The sequence below is a fragment of the Polypterus senegalus genome, chromosome 2, assembly GCF_016835505.1.
Source record: "Polypterus senegalus isolate Bchr_013 chromosome 2, ASM1683550v1, whole genome shotgun sequence".
NCBI lineage: Eukaryota > Metazoa > Chordata > Cladistia > Polypteriformes > Polypteridae > Polypterus > Polypterus senegalus.
The window spans coordinates 79,796,402-79,815,117 of NC_053155.1; the positions used below are offsets into that span (position 1 = coordinate 79,796,402).

An 18,716-nucleotide genomic window follows, 5' to 3' on the forward strand; every position below is an offset into this window, starting at 1 on the left:
AGCATTCTTCCAGTTCAAATAATTAAACATCAGTCAGGAAATATAATCAAATGATCATTGAAGATGGGAGAACTCTGAAAAGATCCATAACAATAAGTTAGTGGAGATGCCCAAGATGTCCGTATAATTGTGCTTAATGGATGCTAATGCTTGGCTGGATCTGCTACAAGCTGGGGTCTGCATCTAGATTTTAAATTTTACATGCATGGTGTATATAAGGGGGAATCAAAACATAAAGGTAGCTTAAATACTGCTAACAGCAGATGAACATAATAGTTATATCACTTCTCCAGATAGTCTACCTATGTTGGGTATGTTAGATAGTTATGAAGATGGACCTTTTGAACTGTTCTGCTAACTTTGGTTGCTCCTGAATCTAAGTCTGCACATCTTCCTTAACCTCATCATAACAGGTGAATCTCTGACCAAGGAGAGCCTCTTTACTGTAAGTGGACTGGAGACATAATAGTCGGTAGGCCCCAGCTGTAAGGAGGATGTAAAAGACATTGAGTCCGCAGCTGTTGCATTGTCTGTACCATTGTGGCCTCCACATAAAGACATACAATAAGTTGTCATGGCGCAGCAAGAATATTTTTGGCAGCATTGCTCTTCTTTTGCTGCAAATTTCAGATTTCAATTTCTCTCTAAGCATAACACAGTACATTGCACTGGCTGGTCACTGATTTTTCATGTTACTGAAAATACAATAGAACAGGCCCCTTTATGCCCCATCATGATTTTCTTGGTAGAAGGCTGTTGCTTGAATTTTCTTTTTTACTGGAAAGGATGGGTGCTTCGACTGCATGCATTGTCCAAAGAAATCTCACTTTGGTGCGTAGTTCAACATTGGTACAATCCTGCAGTGGAGCATCCATTTTCATTTGACCATGGCTTCAACAACGATTAATAGCAGGGCACTACGTTGTCCGTGTTCAAACTACCCATAAGCCATCTCAAACTCACTGTATTGCGTCATTGTGGTTGCTGTATAATTTTCAAATGGAACTTTACTTTTTTATTTACCTTCATCTTCTTCTTCTCTTCCTCTTCTTTTGGTTGCTCCTGTTAGGGGTCACCACAGCAGATCATCTTCCATATCTTTCTGTCCTCTACATCTTGTTCTGTTACTCCCCTCACCTGCATGTCCTCTCTCACCATATCCATAAACCTTCGCTTAGGCCTTCCTCTTCCCTGGCAGCTCCATCCTTAGAATCCTTTTCCCAATATACCCAGCATCTCTCCTCTGCACATGTCCAAACCAACGCAATCTCGCCTCTCTGACTTTGTCTCCCAACCATCCAACTTGAGCTGACCCTCTAATGTACTCATTTCTAATCCTGTTCATCCTTGTCACACCCAGTGCAAATCTTAGCATCTTTAGCTCTGCTACCTCCAGCTCTGTCTCCTTCTTTCTGGTCAGTGATTTACCTTCATATTAAGGAGAAAAATATTCGATTGAACAGTGGCTTACCACTCAATAATCATAATCATGAATGTGTGATTGTCCTCCAGCTCTGTTTCATAGATCCTTTGGGTCAGATATCTAGTAGACACTGGTATAGTTCTGATGCTACTCCTTTACCCATAGAGTTTTTTTAACAGAGTTCTCTATAGTGGACAAATTGGATTTTTTTTAAGTGTAGACATTTCTCTCTTTGTAAAAAATTTTAAATATTTAAGTTATATTTTTCATGGAGTCCTTCAAATATTTGTAAAATGTTATCAATATATTACGCTCTAAAGGCCTTGATATCATGTTTTTGCAAGAAACAAAATGCTGGATATTTCAATGAAATGAAAACCATGTGATTGACTTGCAAAGTGCAAGAGTGACGTGACATGACTTTGAATCAAAGTACTACTGCTATGAAGTCTTAATGATTTTGGAACCATTAGACATTTAATAATGTATTCTTAAGAAACACAGTTCCACATATGAGCCTAATATACTATCTGCTAATTAAAAATACAATGTAGTCATAATTTAACACAAACTATAATTTTGAAATGCCAATATGCACAAGAAATACCTATACCTACAATTTTTTGTTCTTTTTTACATGATAATAAAAGTTTCTATGAGTATCTTTAGTCTCTGATTTTGATGGTCCCAGATCTGCATTGCATAATGGGGCAGTCAAACAGCAATGAGTACAGTAGAACATCACAAAGTTTTGGCAAGGACTTCATTATTGGTGACAGCAGTGTCCACTTGAAAGTATGATAAGTGCCACATCAGGACCCCAAACAGAGAAATAAAATTAGAGAGACAGCTTCTGAGAAAAACATCTGGAACAATAATCAAAAAGCAATATGAATGGCCACAGCAGCAGTTGTAACAAGCATGCAGTTCACTAAAATAACTAGGTTTGAACCTCGATTCAAATGCTGAAACCGAAGGGGCTTCTCTAATATTGGTAGGCACTTTAATCCACACTTATAAGGCCATACAGCTACAGGCAATGCCTCCAATGGGAGATTTACTTTGTACTGAAATTTTATGCAGGCTTTTACCTTGAGATCATAGTTTATACTCATAAATATAGGTATTAGAGAGTTTTGTAAAGTTAGAGGCACTACGCCATTTATAGCTATATACGTGAGAAGGAGGATTTTGAAAAACAGCTCTGAGCTTAACTGCAATCCAGTGTAGTGATTTAAGAGGTGGTTGTGATTATTAATTCTAGTTATGAGCCTTTCTTATGTGTTTTCAGTTAATTATAGAGTGGTAAGCAAGCGATTTGAATAGCCTGAGAGTAAAGCATTATAATAGTAAATTCTTCTGAAAATGAATAAATAGAGTAGCCTTTCCAGCTCCTTCAAACAGAGGTATAATTTACACTAGAATCCCCTTGGTCTACCATTTCTACTGTGGTAAAATCAATGGTACTGTGAGTCAGTATGGTGCGATGGATAAAGAAAGATCAGACATACAGTATAAGGTGACATTTATCACTTGTAACTTTTTGTTAAGCATTAACTTCCTCTTAAAAATAGGATTCTAATTATGTCTACAGAGATGCACATGAGATATTCAGAGTAGAAAGGAAAATAGAAAAAAGTTATTTTCACATTTAAAAATAAAAAGTTTGGAGACATAATGTTTCAGCGTCTTTAGGAAGAGACAAATCTGACAAAGGCACATACTGTATGGTCAAAACATTGTACCTCTAAATGTCTTGATCTTATTTCAGCATGGAAATAACCCTAAGCTATTATTAATACTTTTCCAGATGCACACAGAAACTGTAGCAGAGTTAGTCTCATTGATACAGTCTATAAAAGAGGATGCATTTAGCAAAGTCTCCATCTGAGACGAAAAACGGATTAAAGTGTTTATTGGAAAGGTTGCTCAGTATCTGCCATGGAGTTAGTGCCATGAATAATAAGTGGAGAACTGAAGAAGTTGTCAATTTCTGGGTAACTTTGAAGAACTGGAAAGAAAAAAGGACTTCCTTCAATGTAGAAGGAAGCATATTCAAAAGTGCAAACTTTACGGTCCTTTAAAAAGTATTAATTACTAAAAATAATAGTATTACTATCACATGTTCAGAGAAGAGTGAAATTTCTGACTTCCAAGTCCAACCCAAATGCAACATATTGTCACTTCTCCTACGCCATGAGAAATAAAAGTATTGAGGGTGAGCAATATATGGTTGGCTAAGTATTATTGGCAAGTATACTGTACATTTATGAGAGAAGAAATTAAATTAAACATCAACTCACTGTCATGGCAGTTAGCAGCATACAGGAGCCAACTTTTGTATTCATATCTGTACTGTATTGGTGTAACTTTGCCAAGTTTCTGTCCCACATCCCTTCAAATATTAGAAATGATTCCTCATGTGCAAATGGGTCGACTTTAAAAAACAAAAAAAAAAGATAAAAACTGATTAAGATCATTTGCTTTAATTAGTATGTTAGTTCATTTATTTCAGAATTTAATCCTTTGACATTATAATTGATAAAGTTCATTGAACAGTCAATCCAAGGAACAGTCCTATCCTTTAATTTTAAGTATTGTTAATGTTTGATTTTAGATTATAAAGAAATAATAATCCATACAATAATGGAATGGATTTTCATTAACTGGTTGAAATAAAATTAAATTTAAAAAAAAACATCTTTATATCTCATTCTTCTTGGTGCATTACATCCAAATGAACATTGTTATATTAGGCCACAGCAGATGGGTCACTGTCACCGCTCTTTAGTGTTTTTTTGTTTTTTAATTTAATTTGAATGGAATTGTGGCACACTGGTGCAGACCTTACACATGATCAGCTTGTCTCCATGGGTTTTCCTCATGGCAACCTAGTCTTTCTTTTCCAGATTCCAAAAGCATGACTTTAATTTTGATTAATGAATGGACTGTTGTATCCTAAAGGGGGCTGCAATTGGGCTACCATCGTGATGTCTGCAATAGGCGTCTAATGACTCAGTAATGAAAGGTTGTTTTCCATTTCATACTGTTGAAAAACCACAGATTTATTTAAGCTGTGCCCAGATTTTTCTTGCAGCCCTATGATCTTTCTTTCTTTCTTTCTTTCTTTCTTTCTTTCTTTCTTTCTTTCTTTCTTTCTTTCTTTCTTTCTCAATTTTGGTAGAAATATTGATGTCTTGCCTATTGGCTCTTTTGATAAATTGGGTTAAATTATCATTTCCATTTTTACATGTGGATCCTACTGCCGTCTCATGGATCTAGTGCCTTGCCCCAAGACTTTGTGTGAAGTTTGCACATTTTCTCCATGTTGATGTGGGCTTTACCCCACATACCCTGGCCTTCCTTCCATATCCCCAGTAATGATGGGGTAGTTTAACTGGTGATTCTAAATTGGCTCCTGTGTGAGTATGTGTATCTGTAATGGCATGTTGCCCTCTTCAGGGCTGCTCTCCGGCATATATATACCCTGTGCTGCTGGAAAACTGTCAGCCTTGAATTAGATTTAGTACATTTGGCATTGTGTTATTTCGACAGACTTTCTTTCATGCATTAGTTTATTTACTGGGTCTATAAATGTATACATTCTCTAACCCACTTAATCCAGTTCAGGGCATCAGTAAGTCCATATAGAACACTAATAACAATTAATATGTAAGTCCATACAGAACACTAGTTCATTACACCACCCATTTACAAACATAACAGTTAATTAAGCATTATCAATTGACATATATTCATTTTAAGATGTGGGAGGAAATATATGGATTTTAGGAGAACATGCAGAGTCCACAAAGACAATGGCGGGGTAGAATTCAAACCCTGAATGTTAGATCCATGAGGTAGCACTGTTATCCACTGTGCCACCCTCTACCAGTTTTATCTTTTCATAATTCAAGCTGACTTTCAGGTTGTGTTTCTGATATTTAGATGTGTGACTGAATCTGGGTGACCATAGTAGCTTGATCCTTCCTACTGCCTTCTATTCTGTACACAGTCATTCTTCCTTTTAAACAATGAATTCAATTCAGAGAGCCTTAGGCTGCCAAGGGATGCTTTTCTGGGATGAAACAAATTCATAACAGGAATCTGGCCTGAGGTAAGTATTATAATAGTAGTTACGGCTGCTGAATTGGCATAGTGTGGACATTTGGCTGTGGTTTTTGACCCTGACTATTGGCAATACATTAAAATAACTTGCAATAGCAGAATGGCACAACTCTGATCAATGCAAAAACGTAATAGATACGGTGCCATGAGACTGACTTGGACTGATGGATGTGATACAAGAACAATGTAAACTACTTAATTGTCATGGATTTGAATCACAATAATTGGTTTTAATAATTTTTCTCTTGTCTTCTCTGTAGTCCCACAAGTGCTGAAAAGCTGTGCTGAGTTCATCGAGGAGCATGGCATTGTGGACGGCATATACAGGCTATCAGGCATTACCTCTAATATCCAGAGGCTACGGTAAGTCTTATCTATATTGGTAACAATTAACTGTTTGGTTGGTGCCAAAATGCAAAGAAATTCCCACTCGTGGCCTGCTGTGCACAAAACACTAGTCCACATTGTACTGTTGGCATAGGTGCCCAGATCCTGCAGGTATGCACGTCATCGGAGCAGATTTCAAACATTTTCTTCACAGAGTGTGGTAATCCAGCTTGTTGGTTTATTTTACCAGATGGCTTTTCTTGGTTCCATAGCAAACTAGCAGACAAAGAGGCACCTCATATGTGTATCTGTCCTTTGTGTTGTTTGAGAAGACCACGGATTCCAGTGGCTCTGAATCAGCGTGTTTCTATTCAAAACAAAATTTATTAAAACTGACCTCAGAGGAGCTGAAACAAACTATAAATTGTGCCATTTCAGGCAGGAGTTTGGCTCGGAGGCATGTCCAGACCTAACGAGGGAGGTCTACCTTCAGGATATCCACTGTGTGGGGTCTCTGTGCAAACTGTACTTTAGAGAACTGCCCAACCCCCTGCTGACCTATGAGCTCTACAAGAAGTTCACAGTAAGTGAGAGTCTGCATGAGGCGAGTGTGACATAACGCTTGTGTGTGTGTAAGTGAGTGGAGTGTGGCCTTGCAGGGAGGCCTACATACCTGAGTGCAAGCGAGCGATGTGTGAGTCCAAACTGAACTGCGTCCATGTGTGGTGCACAGATATTTGGCTGTTTGTATGGTATGTGTGGGGGCTCTATGAAGTGTGCCCAGTGTGTGGGCCTGCATGGCTCTCCTGCTTTTTGAAATTGTTTGCTTTTGATTCATTTATTCCTTTACCCCAAATATGTGCATAGAAGATAAATTTACTGCTCTAAATTGCTTAATGTGAGTAAGCATGGATGTACCATATGACAGCAGCCTGATGCTAACAAGAGCAGCTCCAGTTCCCTGGATTCCCATAAAAGAAAATTTAGATTTAAAAAATGGAAAGGTGGATATTTTTGATCTTGTTCCTTGCAACCTTGCTTTCCTGTTGCTCTTTTTCCATCACTGTGTAACAACAACAGGAACTAATCTCCTGTCTTAACCAAATATATTTGCTTGTTCATCAGGAGAAGGTATACCGATCAGCCACAATATTGAACCACCTGCCTAATATTATGTAGATCCCCCTCATGGCACCTGAACACCTCTGACCCATCGAGTCATGGACATCACAAGACCTCTGAAGGTGCCTTGTAGTATCTGGCACCAAGTTGTCTGCAGCAGATTCTTCAAGTTGCTTGGTGGGGCCTCCAATCGGATTGAGATGTGGAGAATTTGGACGCCAAATCAACACCCTGAACTCTTTGTCATGTTCCTGAAACCTTTCCTGAACATTTTTTGCAGTGTTGCAGGGTGCATTATCCTGATGTAACAGACCACTGCCATCAGGCAATATGATTGATACTGTTGGTCTGCAACAATCTTTATGTAGGTGGTATGTGTCAAAGCAACATCCACATGAATGCCAGAACTCTAGGTTTCCCAGGTCATAATATTGCCTTTGCTGGCTTGCATTCTTCCTATAGTACATTCTGCTACCATCTCTTCTCCAGATAAACAATACACAGATAAACAACACACATGCACCCAGATGTCCACATGATCTAAAAGAAAATATGATTCATTAGACCAGACCATGGTCCAGTTCTGATGGTCATGTGCCCATCATAGGTGCTGTCTGTGGCTATGCAACCCCATACGCAACAAGCTGTGAGGCAATTTGTGTTTGGACACCATTCTCTCATGGCCAGTATTAAGCTTTTCAGCAGTTTCTGCTACCGTGTCTCTTCTGTGGGATCAGACCAGACAGGCTAGCATTTGCAAACCCATATGCATCAGTGAGCCTTGGGTGCCAATGGCCCTGTTGCTCGTGTGTCCCTTGTCAAAGTCACTCCGATCCTTACACTTGTCCATTTTGTGCTCTTCCAATACATTACCTTCAAGAACTGGCTGTTTACTTGCTACCCCAATATACCGCCCCTCGACAGATACCGATATAAAGGGGTAATCAATGTTATTCAATTCATCTGTCAGTGGTGTTAAAGTTGTATTTGATCTGTGTAAATTCTTCTCTCCATCCTCCTGTTCATGTACTATACTCATCCTTTAGAGCTATGCTTAATTGGTGTCAGCAGAGGGCGCCAAGGTTTACTTTTTCAATTGTGTTTTGACTCAAGTATTCAGGAGCTAAAGATATTGTCTCTGGGAATTGCAAACATACCGCCTTTTTATTATAACACCTTTCTGTTGTGAACAACTCACAAAGTGCTTTATAAATATTGATATATAATGAATCTTTAATTACAACTAGAGCACCTTGCCATGTTAGGTGATTTGTTCAGGGCCACACAGTGAGACAGAAGTAGTAAGGGACCTTGCAGTCTTGTGTTTTTAAAAGTATTACCACAAGGAACAAACAAGGTTAGGTTAAATTCAAATTGATTAGCTGTGATTGGAATGTTCTGCTCTAGATTAGATTAGATTAGATTAGATTAGATTAGATTAGATTAGATTAGATTAGATTAGATTAGCCTTTTAGGTCTAGTAATGTTTTTGCCCATATCCAGACTAAAGGTGGCTCAGGAATTACACAAGTTGTTTCTCTGGGTTTAGTTGTTGCAGATGCAGTGCAATGTGCATGCCATATGTGTTCTAACTGGCCTACTCTATGCATTGTTATATTTGTAGTTTCAATAAAAAATGGATCAAAAAAAGAATGCAGACATACGGGGGTTAGAACTAATGCCTCATGGATTCAGTGCCCTGGGTTTGAATGCAGTATCAGACTACCATCTTCTACCTCACACTGAGAACAGTGCTTCTTTTCTTTAAGCAGACAGCTATGCTGAGGATGCGTGTTGGTGTCATAACTCTTTAATTGGTGATCTATTGCTGTAATATCAGTGTATCATTGAATTTTAAATGTAAATTACATACCGAATCTTGAAATTTGAAAAAATTAGTAAAATATGGCAAAAGATAAAGAAATGTAGAAAGAAAAGTCTTCAGCTGCATGGCCTTCATTAGATGTGCCCCCAGGCTGCACAGTTAAAACTTTGACTCTACTTTACATTTTCTTTTTTTTTTGGCTTTAGATTAACTTTTACCTCTTTTTATCTTTTGCAGATGCATGCTGACATAGACCTTCATTAACTCCAACATACTCTTTTTTTTTTTTTTTTTTTTACAGGACGCTGTATCTGTTAAAGAGGAGCAGGAGCAACTGCATCGGATTCAAGATGTCATCAAAGAACTCCCTGCTCCTCATTATCGGTAAGAGCACTGTGCTTGTTGTGCTTTGTATGTTATTCCTATTCCTGTTTTATAATTGAGTGCTCAGTCAATAACAACATTTAATAGTACAGTATATGCAGAGGGTGCTTTTTGAAAGCAGGAATCCAATAACCAACAGATTTTGTTTCTGGAAAAAAAATGCAAGTGTTGTGTGGTAGTAGTGCTGTGGTTTTCATTCATGACAGTGTATACAGAATGAACCATCCCTTAAAACAACCAGCAAGTGGCAGCCGTCTGGTTTGACACAGCAGTGATGACTCTAGAAATTCAGCTGAAAGATGAGATAAACAGAGGTCCTGCACTGACGTATAAGGATAGATGACTTGTCGCAAATGGGGGATAGACACCTTTAGGTCAGACCCAGCTAAGTTTCAAGCTTGTCATTAAAACACCTACTGTCAATTGGTTAGTCTTTCTAACATGATGAACATTTGCCAATCTGGTGGTCTTCTTGGTGTTAGTTTGTCAATCAACATACAAATCTTGTCCTTTGTACATCTGCAGGACCCTGAAATACCTGATTAGGCATTTGAGACACCTGGCTTCACTCAGCTCCCAAACAAACATGCATGCAAGGAACCTGGCACTTGTGTGGGCACCCAACCTGCTCAGGTAAGTTTCTGAACCCAGTAAGGCTGGAATGAACATCATTAGGTAATATAGTCTTGTAAGCCAGATGTTTAATTTATACGTCTGGAGACAATCATGAGTGAATTTTGCTTAAAACTGAGTTGGATTCAATTAGACGGCTCACTGAATGTCACATTTCTAAACCAACCCAATTCCTTATGAAGGTGGAGCTCAAAGTAGGGGCAGTGATTTTGAAGTGCAAAGAGCAGTGGTTGTCTTGTTAACCTGAACCAAGAGACGGCAAGCTTCTGTTTACGATAAACCATCTACAGACAAAAAGTCTCCTAAAAGACCTATATTAAGCACTTATATGTGTGTTCCACGGGCAGAGAACATCAGATTGTAGTTTGGCATTCAAAGACATCAATAGACGAACGGAAACAACTGATAAGTTGACACAGGTTTTGTGTATGTGCTCTCTATTGTTCGGCGATACAACAGAGTGTAGGAATTGATGTAAGGTTAAAGGAACTGGCAGCTATATTCATGAAAATATGAACAGCAAAATGTGCATTTAAAGTAAAAGGTGTGTCAAAAGGACTGCTGTTAATTAAGAGAGCTGCTAACAAAGAGCCACAGGAGATGCAGATTTCAGTACTGAAAACATCAAAATCAACAAATCTGAGTAACGACTGCACGTCTAAATGAATAACTATAGCAAGTTAGCATTACTTTCTAATTGGAAATGGAAACATTCCATGCAAGAGTATAGCCATGGCATTAGAATACATTGTATATCCATAGACCACAATGTTTCTCGTTGCAATGAACACATTAATTATTAAGCTTCAGTTACCTTGTGCTATTGAGCTTGGATAATGGCAATTTTAGCTTTTTATTTTCTCTCAACATCAAGTCTTTTGTGAGGTTTCCTTTGCTGTCTCCTGGGAACCCCAGCAGTTTAGACTTCATGGACTGGAGGAACTGGGAGCGGGTGTCTTAGGGAGAAGGCTTAGCCTACAGCCATTTCAGCTGGATGTTGCTGCTGTTCACTACACACCTTTTAACGGGTTGTCCCCAGACGTGTATTCTCATTTGACAATCACGTTTTGCCCCTTGAGATTAGGCTTAGTGTAACCTCTTCACTAAAGTTGAGAATTTGTCACAATCTTGGTTAGACAGAAGGTGAAGAGCTAGAGATTAGGCAGTCGGGAGACTTGTACTAAACCAATTAAATGGCTTTAAAAATAAGATTTATTAATTTTACTTTGTATGAAAATGTTTAGCTTTAAGAATAATTTTCAATATTGCCTATAAAAAATAACACAGATATAAGAGATGCACCAAAGCTTTATAATAACACAGACAGACCCCCATGACCCTGTAGTTAGCATATAGCGGGTTGGATAATGGATGGATGGATAAAAGAGATGCACCTGGTGTTCCATCCATCCATTATCCAATCCGCTATATCCTAACTACAGGGTCACAGGGGTCTGCTGGAGCCAATCCCAGCCAAAACAGAGTGCAAGGCAGGAAAAAACCCCAGGCAGGGCACCAGCCCACTGCAGGACACACACACACACAAACTAGGGACAATTTAGGATCGCCAATGCACCTAACCTGCATGTCTTTGGACCGTGGGAGGAAACCCACGCAGACACGGGGAGAACATGCAAACTCCACGCAGGGAGAACCCGGGAAGCGAACCCGGGTCTCCTAACTGTGAGGCAGCAACGCTACCCACTGCGCCACTGTGCCGCCCGCACCTGTTGTTTTCATCAAGAAAATTAATTTTGTGATTGCATTTACTTTTCAGTTTTTAGCCAGGAGAGCCAATACTAATGGGCAGAAGAAGAACTGGAGTAGTGATTCAAAGAAATTAACTGGTACCAGAGATTCTTTGCCCTGCCTATTCAATCCAATGCCAGCTTATACCGTGATTATACTACTTTTTTGTAGATCCAAAGAGATTGAGATTTCTACTTGCAATGGGGATGCTGCCTTCTTGGAGGTGCGGATTCAACAGACTGTAGTGGAGTTCATCTTGAACCACATGGAGCACATCTTCAACAACAACACAGATCATCCACCTGCAGAGAAAGAAGGTAGCCAGCAGGTTTTGAAATATTTATGGTAGGATGGCATTGGGACAGTGAGGGATCTTTTATATAGTGCATCTCTGATCAGTACTACTGTACATTTGCTTCCATATCTCTACAGCTGCAGCACTGTCAGATTAAGTGACTTACACCATTAGAAAATTAGAACAATTTTGATGGAAACAGGCCATTCAGCCCAAAAATCTGGCCAATCTGATTGTTTTGTCCAAATTAACACCGAGTCAAAATTTGAAGGTCCTTAACGTCTACTCTCTATCACATTACTTGGTAACTTATTCTATGTGTCTGTTCTCTTTTTGAAAACAAACCTTCCTGACATTTTTGCCTTAAAAAATATGCCCTTAACAAGCTCCCATGAACCTGTGTTCTTGTTGAAGAATTTATTTTAAAGCCTCAGTCTTGACCCACTGTACTACTTTCTTTCATAATTCTGAACACTTCTTAATCTTGGTTTTACTTATGGTAAAAAGACTTAACTCCTTCAGCCTCTCCTCGTGGTTCATACCTGTCAGTCCCTGAATCAGCCTAGTCACTCTTCTCAGGCCCGTCTCCAGTGTTGCTATGACTTTTGTTGTAATTTGGACACTAAAACTGAACACAGTGCTCAAGTGAGGCCTCACTAGTGTTTTACATAACTTAAGCATAGCCTCTGTGAAGCACAGCCGGGTCCCATGCCCGGCAGGGACGCCCCTGCTGCTTATGTTCCGGGGGAGCCACCATGGGCAGTCCAGTACCTCCCCCGGGACGCTTGGTGGCAGCCTCCATGGCTGACGGTGATTCTGCAACCACCCACAGGGCTCCATGTGAGATGGAGTCCTCCACAGCCTGGTTGGGGGCTCGGATGGCCGCTAGAGGGAGCTGCATGGACTCAGCAGCCTGGCTGGACGAATCTTCAGCCCCACCCGGAGGTGCAATTAGGACCAGGTGGTCAAGCATCTGGAACACTTCCGGGTGGGTTATAAAAAGGGCCAACCACCATCACTCGAGGAGCCAGGGTCGGGAGGAAGAAGACTACGCTTGTGGAGGAGTGGTGGTAGAGAAAGAAGAGTGTGTTGTGTTTTGGGACTGTGTATTGCCTGTGGGTCACGGGGAAGACGTGTGCCCACGGGTGAAGAAAGAAATAAAGTCTTTGTGTTTTTATACGTGCCTCCGTGTCTTTCTGTGTCGAGTCAGGCGCCTATATAGCGCCTTTGTTACACCTCCCTTAAGTTGTTCTGTACACACTGTGATATATAACCTTACAACTCAAAGCTCTTATAATCTTGTTTTGTTTCCATATTTATTACTCTTTCTCTGCATTATTTGTTTTATTATATGACCTTTCTAAGGGTTTTGATACTTCTTGTGGGATACTTGTGGAAGTAACTGATTTTATGTTTTGTGCAGTGGCTTGTTGGTGGAATATTTTTAATGTCTTTCCTATTATTTACACGATAAACATGAACAAAGTGTTGCTGTTGCTATAGTGTTGCTATGATAGGTTGGCCATAGTTGCATGTTGAGTGATGCCAGTCTCATGCTGGTATACATACTGCATTTCTTAGTTTTCCTAGTTTTCTGAAGTTGTGAATTTCAAAACAAAACTCTGTTCCATAATGTGTAATTGTCTTAAAGTATTCTGGTATTTGCTTCTCGATTTTAATTTCTCGTTAGTGTTTTGGTTTCAGATGCAAGTAGGACTGTCTTACTGGTAATGAACTTTGGCTTGGTTACATTTATCTCCTGGTCACAGATATTAAAACAACTCAACAGCTGTGCTAGCTGTTGTAAATAGGTCATCCAAACATGGTGTAAAGGGTGTAAGGCTTCCAAAAAGATCCCCAAAGCAGGACAGGACCTTTACTAGCCTCCCTAGAGATGATCTTACCACAGGTGGCCAGTCCCCAACTAACATATCTATGTTTTGGCCTTCATAGATCTAAAATGGGGCCTGGCTTTTCAAAAGTGAAAAATATATTTTATATTCTAAAAATGCCCCTCTAGAGAACAAATTATCAACAACCTCTGGCTTGATAAGACAAGTTCAGCAAGGACATTTTATAAAAGAAGAATATATTTGAACTTCACAAAAAGATCAAAAAAGACAAAAATCATAAAAAGGGGTTTGTCTAACAAGGTAAACCAGAGCAAAGAAAACAAGTTCCAATATGAAATCCAACAATCAAAAAACCAAGAATAATATCAAAAAGTCCACAAAACTAGAAGATCAAAGTAGCACAAAGTCACAATTGTGAACTTCAACAACACTCAATTGCACTCTGAAGGATTCTTTCTCCCCCACCAAAAAGATAATAAAGGTGAAGGGTGGCCTTCATGGTTGACATCATGGTGGCCCCAAATCCCTGAATTTAAACCTACAGAACACAAAGAACATACTACCAACACTTAGCTAAACAATGCATAAATATTAAATAATAAATGAAAATAGTAAGATTATGGGAAATTAATTAAAAAAAAATGAAAAATAACCAAAAACATTAAACAGGATAATACAGGGAACAAATCCTGGCTAAAACATAACACTAGTAAAAATTAGAGAATTGTTCCATCCAAAGGCAGCATAGATGAATGGATTGTATACAAGCCAGGATATATTCCTTGAAGTTCTCAACCATAGTAAGGCATCTCATGAGGCATTGGAGAAGCATAAATTGGACATGTTTAGCGTGATAATTCTTATTTCACACACCATGGCTATGTCTCTTTGCTTTTTAATATGCAAAAACATGAACTGAGTTGAATGAGGTATCATTTTAAATAACAGCCTTTTGGGTATAAGGATTGGACCATTGGGGAATGGTCTATTTTATGCTCTTATTCTTCATTTTCCTTATTTTGCAGACAATAACAGTACAAGGAAGTGTTTGACGCTCCCTGCTAGCGTGCCATCTCAACCAATGAAGCTAGTGAGCCTAGAAGAGGCACAAGCCCGTTCTCTTAGTCCGAATCACCCTGCCCGACGGGAGAAACGTGAAAACAGCTTGCCAGACACTGAGGCTTGCAATGCTGCCCTGTACCACACTGTCGTTGACCTCCCAGATAACAAGTATGGCTCCTTGGCTATTATATTTTTTCCTGCCATTGTATACTGCTATAATGAGATAAACAAGTTTATATACAGTGAATTCTTTCTTAATGATAACATTTAGAACATTCAAATACTTTCAGGGAACTAGAAGCAGGCTTATACTGCTTAATCTTTACCAATTTATTTTTCAAATTTTCTGAAACACAGAATGTGAGGTACATTGCAGAAGTAGATGAGTGCAAAGTAAGCCTGCTTGTTTTATTCTAGGAGGAAGTTCTCAGGAAAGTCCAAGAGGTGGAAGTCCATCTTCAACCTTGTTCGGTCAGGATCTGAATCGAAATCAAAGCTGAACCGCAATGGCAGTGTGTTTGTACGTGGACAGAAGCTATCAGGTGTGCAAGTCTGATGACTCTCTTATATACATGTCATCTCTCAGGTATTGAGTTGATGATTCATTTTACAAAAGGGTAGTGGAGGAATCATTTTGAAGGATGGGTCTGACTGAATAGCGAGACTTGATCAAGGTAAGTGGTTCAGGCAAAGAGGTGGATCCGGATGTCTTCATTACCTGTGGTTTTATTTTTAACTTTCTATCTGGTGGCAACTTTCAGCTTAATCATTTCATCCTGTATATGTATATAATATGTGAGTGTGTGTAAACAATTGTATCAAGATCCTGTAAAGTTGCAGGTAAAGGCATCTGGCAAATATACAGACAATAACAGTTTGATCTTCTCTCCCTTTCTCTATTTCTTTCAACAGAAAAAGCCTCCATCCGCCCAGCAAAAAGCATGGATTCACTCTGCTCTCTCCCAACAGAAGGTAAGGAAATGATGTGTACTGTATATTACAAGATGAAAAACCAAGTGGCTAGAATGGAGTGTCCTCTTCCAACTATTAGCTTGCTCTAAATTTTAAGCCTCATACTCTGTTAAGCATATAAAGATTCCCCATCACTGGAACCCCTGCAGCCTTCTGGTACTTTGGCCCTACCAACTACTGATTCATAGCATCGCATATGTTAGTTACTGTAGTATGTGGGTGTGGTTTTGTTTATATTCTTGCATTTACATTACTTTTTGCACATTGGTGAGATAGTTGTGCAAAATGTAATTCTATGATCATCAACTCGACTTTGTCTAAACAAGTGATTTTAATGTTGGCAGTTGGGGTTACTTGTGATTTTAGGCATCGGTGGAAAATGTTTCCTTTTATTTTTGGTGGCAAGGAATTTTATCTTTAATTTAAGCACTGTAAGCCTGTTTAAGCTTATCTTCATCTCTGTGTGAAAATGGCATGACTCAACAGGAATGAAACATAAGAATGTTAAATATCATAAAGGCATCAAACATGCCATTGAGTTACATGGATTTTTAGTGGTGACAGATAGACATACGAATGAAAACAGCATATGGCGGTAAAAAGTCACAATATGCACTAACACAAACCTGAAAAACAACAAATTAAACTGTAGACCTTATGGTACCTCCCTGGCAAGGTGTTTTGAGCATATCCAGCTGAGAGGAGACCTTGGGACAGACCTAGGACACACTAGACAAATTTTATTTCCCAGCAGGCATGGAAACTCCTCAGCATTCCACTGGAGGAGTTGGAAGTGGTGGTAGGGAAAAGGGACATCTAGGCATTTTGTTTAGATTGCTTCCCTGTTACCTGGACCCTAACCTAACCCTAACCCTGGACCTGGACAAGCAGTAGAAATTGAATTAATATTTATTTAAGAATATTTTAGCAAAAAATGCATGTAGTTTGCCCTTTGTGAGCATATGACTGGATGATCTGCCGTGTGGATTATATGACATGAGCATCATGAGATTTTTTCACTGACATTTTTATATTGTTATGATCCAGCGTTGGTCACCATAGGTCCTTAATCTGTCTGAAAGTTTATTTTCATTCCCCATGAAAACATGAGAATAAAATTTTTTCTCAGCTATCACTATAAACCTTGTGAAAATATATAGTTTCTGAGTGGAGTATTCCTTTCATTAATGATCATTATGAAAGAATCATACACTTAAGCTGTGAGGTAGATTCGGTTCCTCAAAGGTGGAGACATTTCAACATGAGTGCAGGAGTTTAACATTAATAATGTGTAGATGCAAATAATTGAACTAATTCAAAGAGTACAGCAGTTAACAATGTTTGTAGTAGAGATTCAAACAAATAGAACCACTTGTGGCCAGGAGATTTAAAGGCCTTCTGCAGTTGCATTTTCTACCTCAACATAATAAAGGATAAAAAAAATCTAAAGTTGTACATTGAAAGGAAGTTCAGAGACTTGCATGGGCTTTTTAAATCAATTTCATCAGATATAAGGCCAAACTCTATTCAGCACCTGAGACACTCTGTGTATTGCAGGAACATGCTAGTAGCTGAGAGGTGACATGCAATGCTCCTGTTGACTGGGAGTCAGTGTGGTAGAGCGCTAATGGGTGAATGGTAACAGTGTCTCTTTGAGGTTGGTGATGCAGCTGCAGTGTCCCTTGCAGGTGAGACATATCACTGACCCTGAATGTAGAATCTATTGCAGATGTGATTCTGGAAGGTAGTCCAGTCATGACAGAGACATGTACTACACCATCACTGGGTGTCACTATGGCGCATTGCACCAGTGACATAAAATTAAGGACTTGAGTGCCGTTAAGATGATCCCCATGTTAGCTCTGAGGCAATATCTATTGCACAGGAGAGGTACTGGTTTGTTGTAGCAGTGTCAGTAATCACAGTCTTTCTGTGGTTGGACATATTAGATCCCGAGCCAGGTCAGTGGGAGATTTAGTGTGCTTTCATTATTTGTTCTATCGGAAAGACATGTTGCATGTTTATATCTGACATTTGTAATTTTCTTTGCTCTATTTAGAATTTTGTGTCTGCAGTGTCATACTGTCATGTACTGTATTATTACTGCATGTTTTAGCAAAAGTGGGGTGGGGAACAAAAGCTTGACATTAAATTGTATCATATAATGATAATAAACTGAATGGAAAAGCTGTATTATAGATTCACCATTGATACCAAACACTAATTTCCTGATTTTTCTTTGCACACCAGAAGACGACAAGGACAGGGAGTTCAAACGCTCAGCAGCAACAGGAGGCTTTTTCATGCCAGCCTTTAAATCCCGAACGCTTGGCTCTGGAAGTGCTTATGATCTCAGCCAACGAGATCCCAACTGGGAAAGTGAGTGTTCTGCACCCACGGAAGACTCACCCAGAAGCAAAGAGAAGCTAGAGGCCAAGGGATCAGCTCCACACCGTTCCTTGCCAGAGCAGTTAAAAGTCTTCAAGGGGGACGAGGCGAGTCACTGTGAACCCACCTCTCCCAAGAGTCGGCGAATGTTCTACTCCATCAGTGCCAGTGATGGCTCCTCCAAACCTGCATTTCCCGGCAGCCTGTTCCCTTTGGAGGCTTCACCACGACATCAGCGCAAAGCCCTGAATATTTCCGAACCCTTTGCAGTCTCTGTACCTTTGAGAGTGTCGGCTGTAATCAGTGTGAACAGCACACCTTGCAGGATGTCCAGTAAAGATAAACAGGGCCTACCCATCATGGAAGAGTTGCCCACTTCTGTTCCATGCAAAGAGGTTGAAGAAAACAGTCTTTCTGAAAATAGTACTACCAGCAGCATCGGAGGAGGTGCCATGATGGTTCTGAACAAAGAAGACAAACATTCACTTGTGGGCACCACAGGTGAGCAAACAGAGGACACAGATTGAGGAGTTCCCTCTGTTCACAAAGGAAACT

At 39.5% G+C, this 18,716-nt stretch overlaps 1 protein-coding gene across 1 annotated transcript in view; it reads left to right on the forward strand.

Annotated features, from left to right (window-relative positions):
- Positions 1–18,716, forward strand: part of arhgap31 (Rho GTPase activating protein 31) — a 47,198-nt gene that overhangs the window by 20,666 nt on the left and 7,816 nt on the right. Inside the window, exons 2-10 of the mRNA XM_039744079.1 lie at positions 5,812–5,914; positions 6,317–6,461; positions 9,127–9,209; positions 9,735–9,842; positions 11,763–11,908; positions 14,765–14,969; positions 15,219–15,343; positions 15,714–15,773; positions 18,024–18,662. Coding sequence (XP_039600013.1) covers positions 5,812–5,914; positions 6,317–6,461; positions 9,127–9,209; positions 9,735–9,842; positions 11,763–11,908; positions 14,765–14,969; positions 15,219–15,343; positions 15,714–15,773; positions 18,024–18,662 — 1,614 coding nt within the window. The remainder of the gene's footprint in view (positions 1–5,811; positions 5,915–6,316; positions 6,462–9,126; positions 9,210–9,734; positions 9,843–11,762; positions 11,909–14,764; positions 14,970–15,218; positions 15,344–15,713; positions 15,774–18,023; positions 18,663–18,716) is intronic.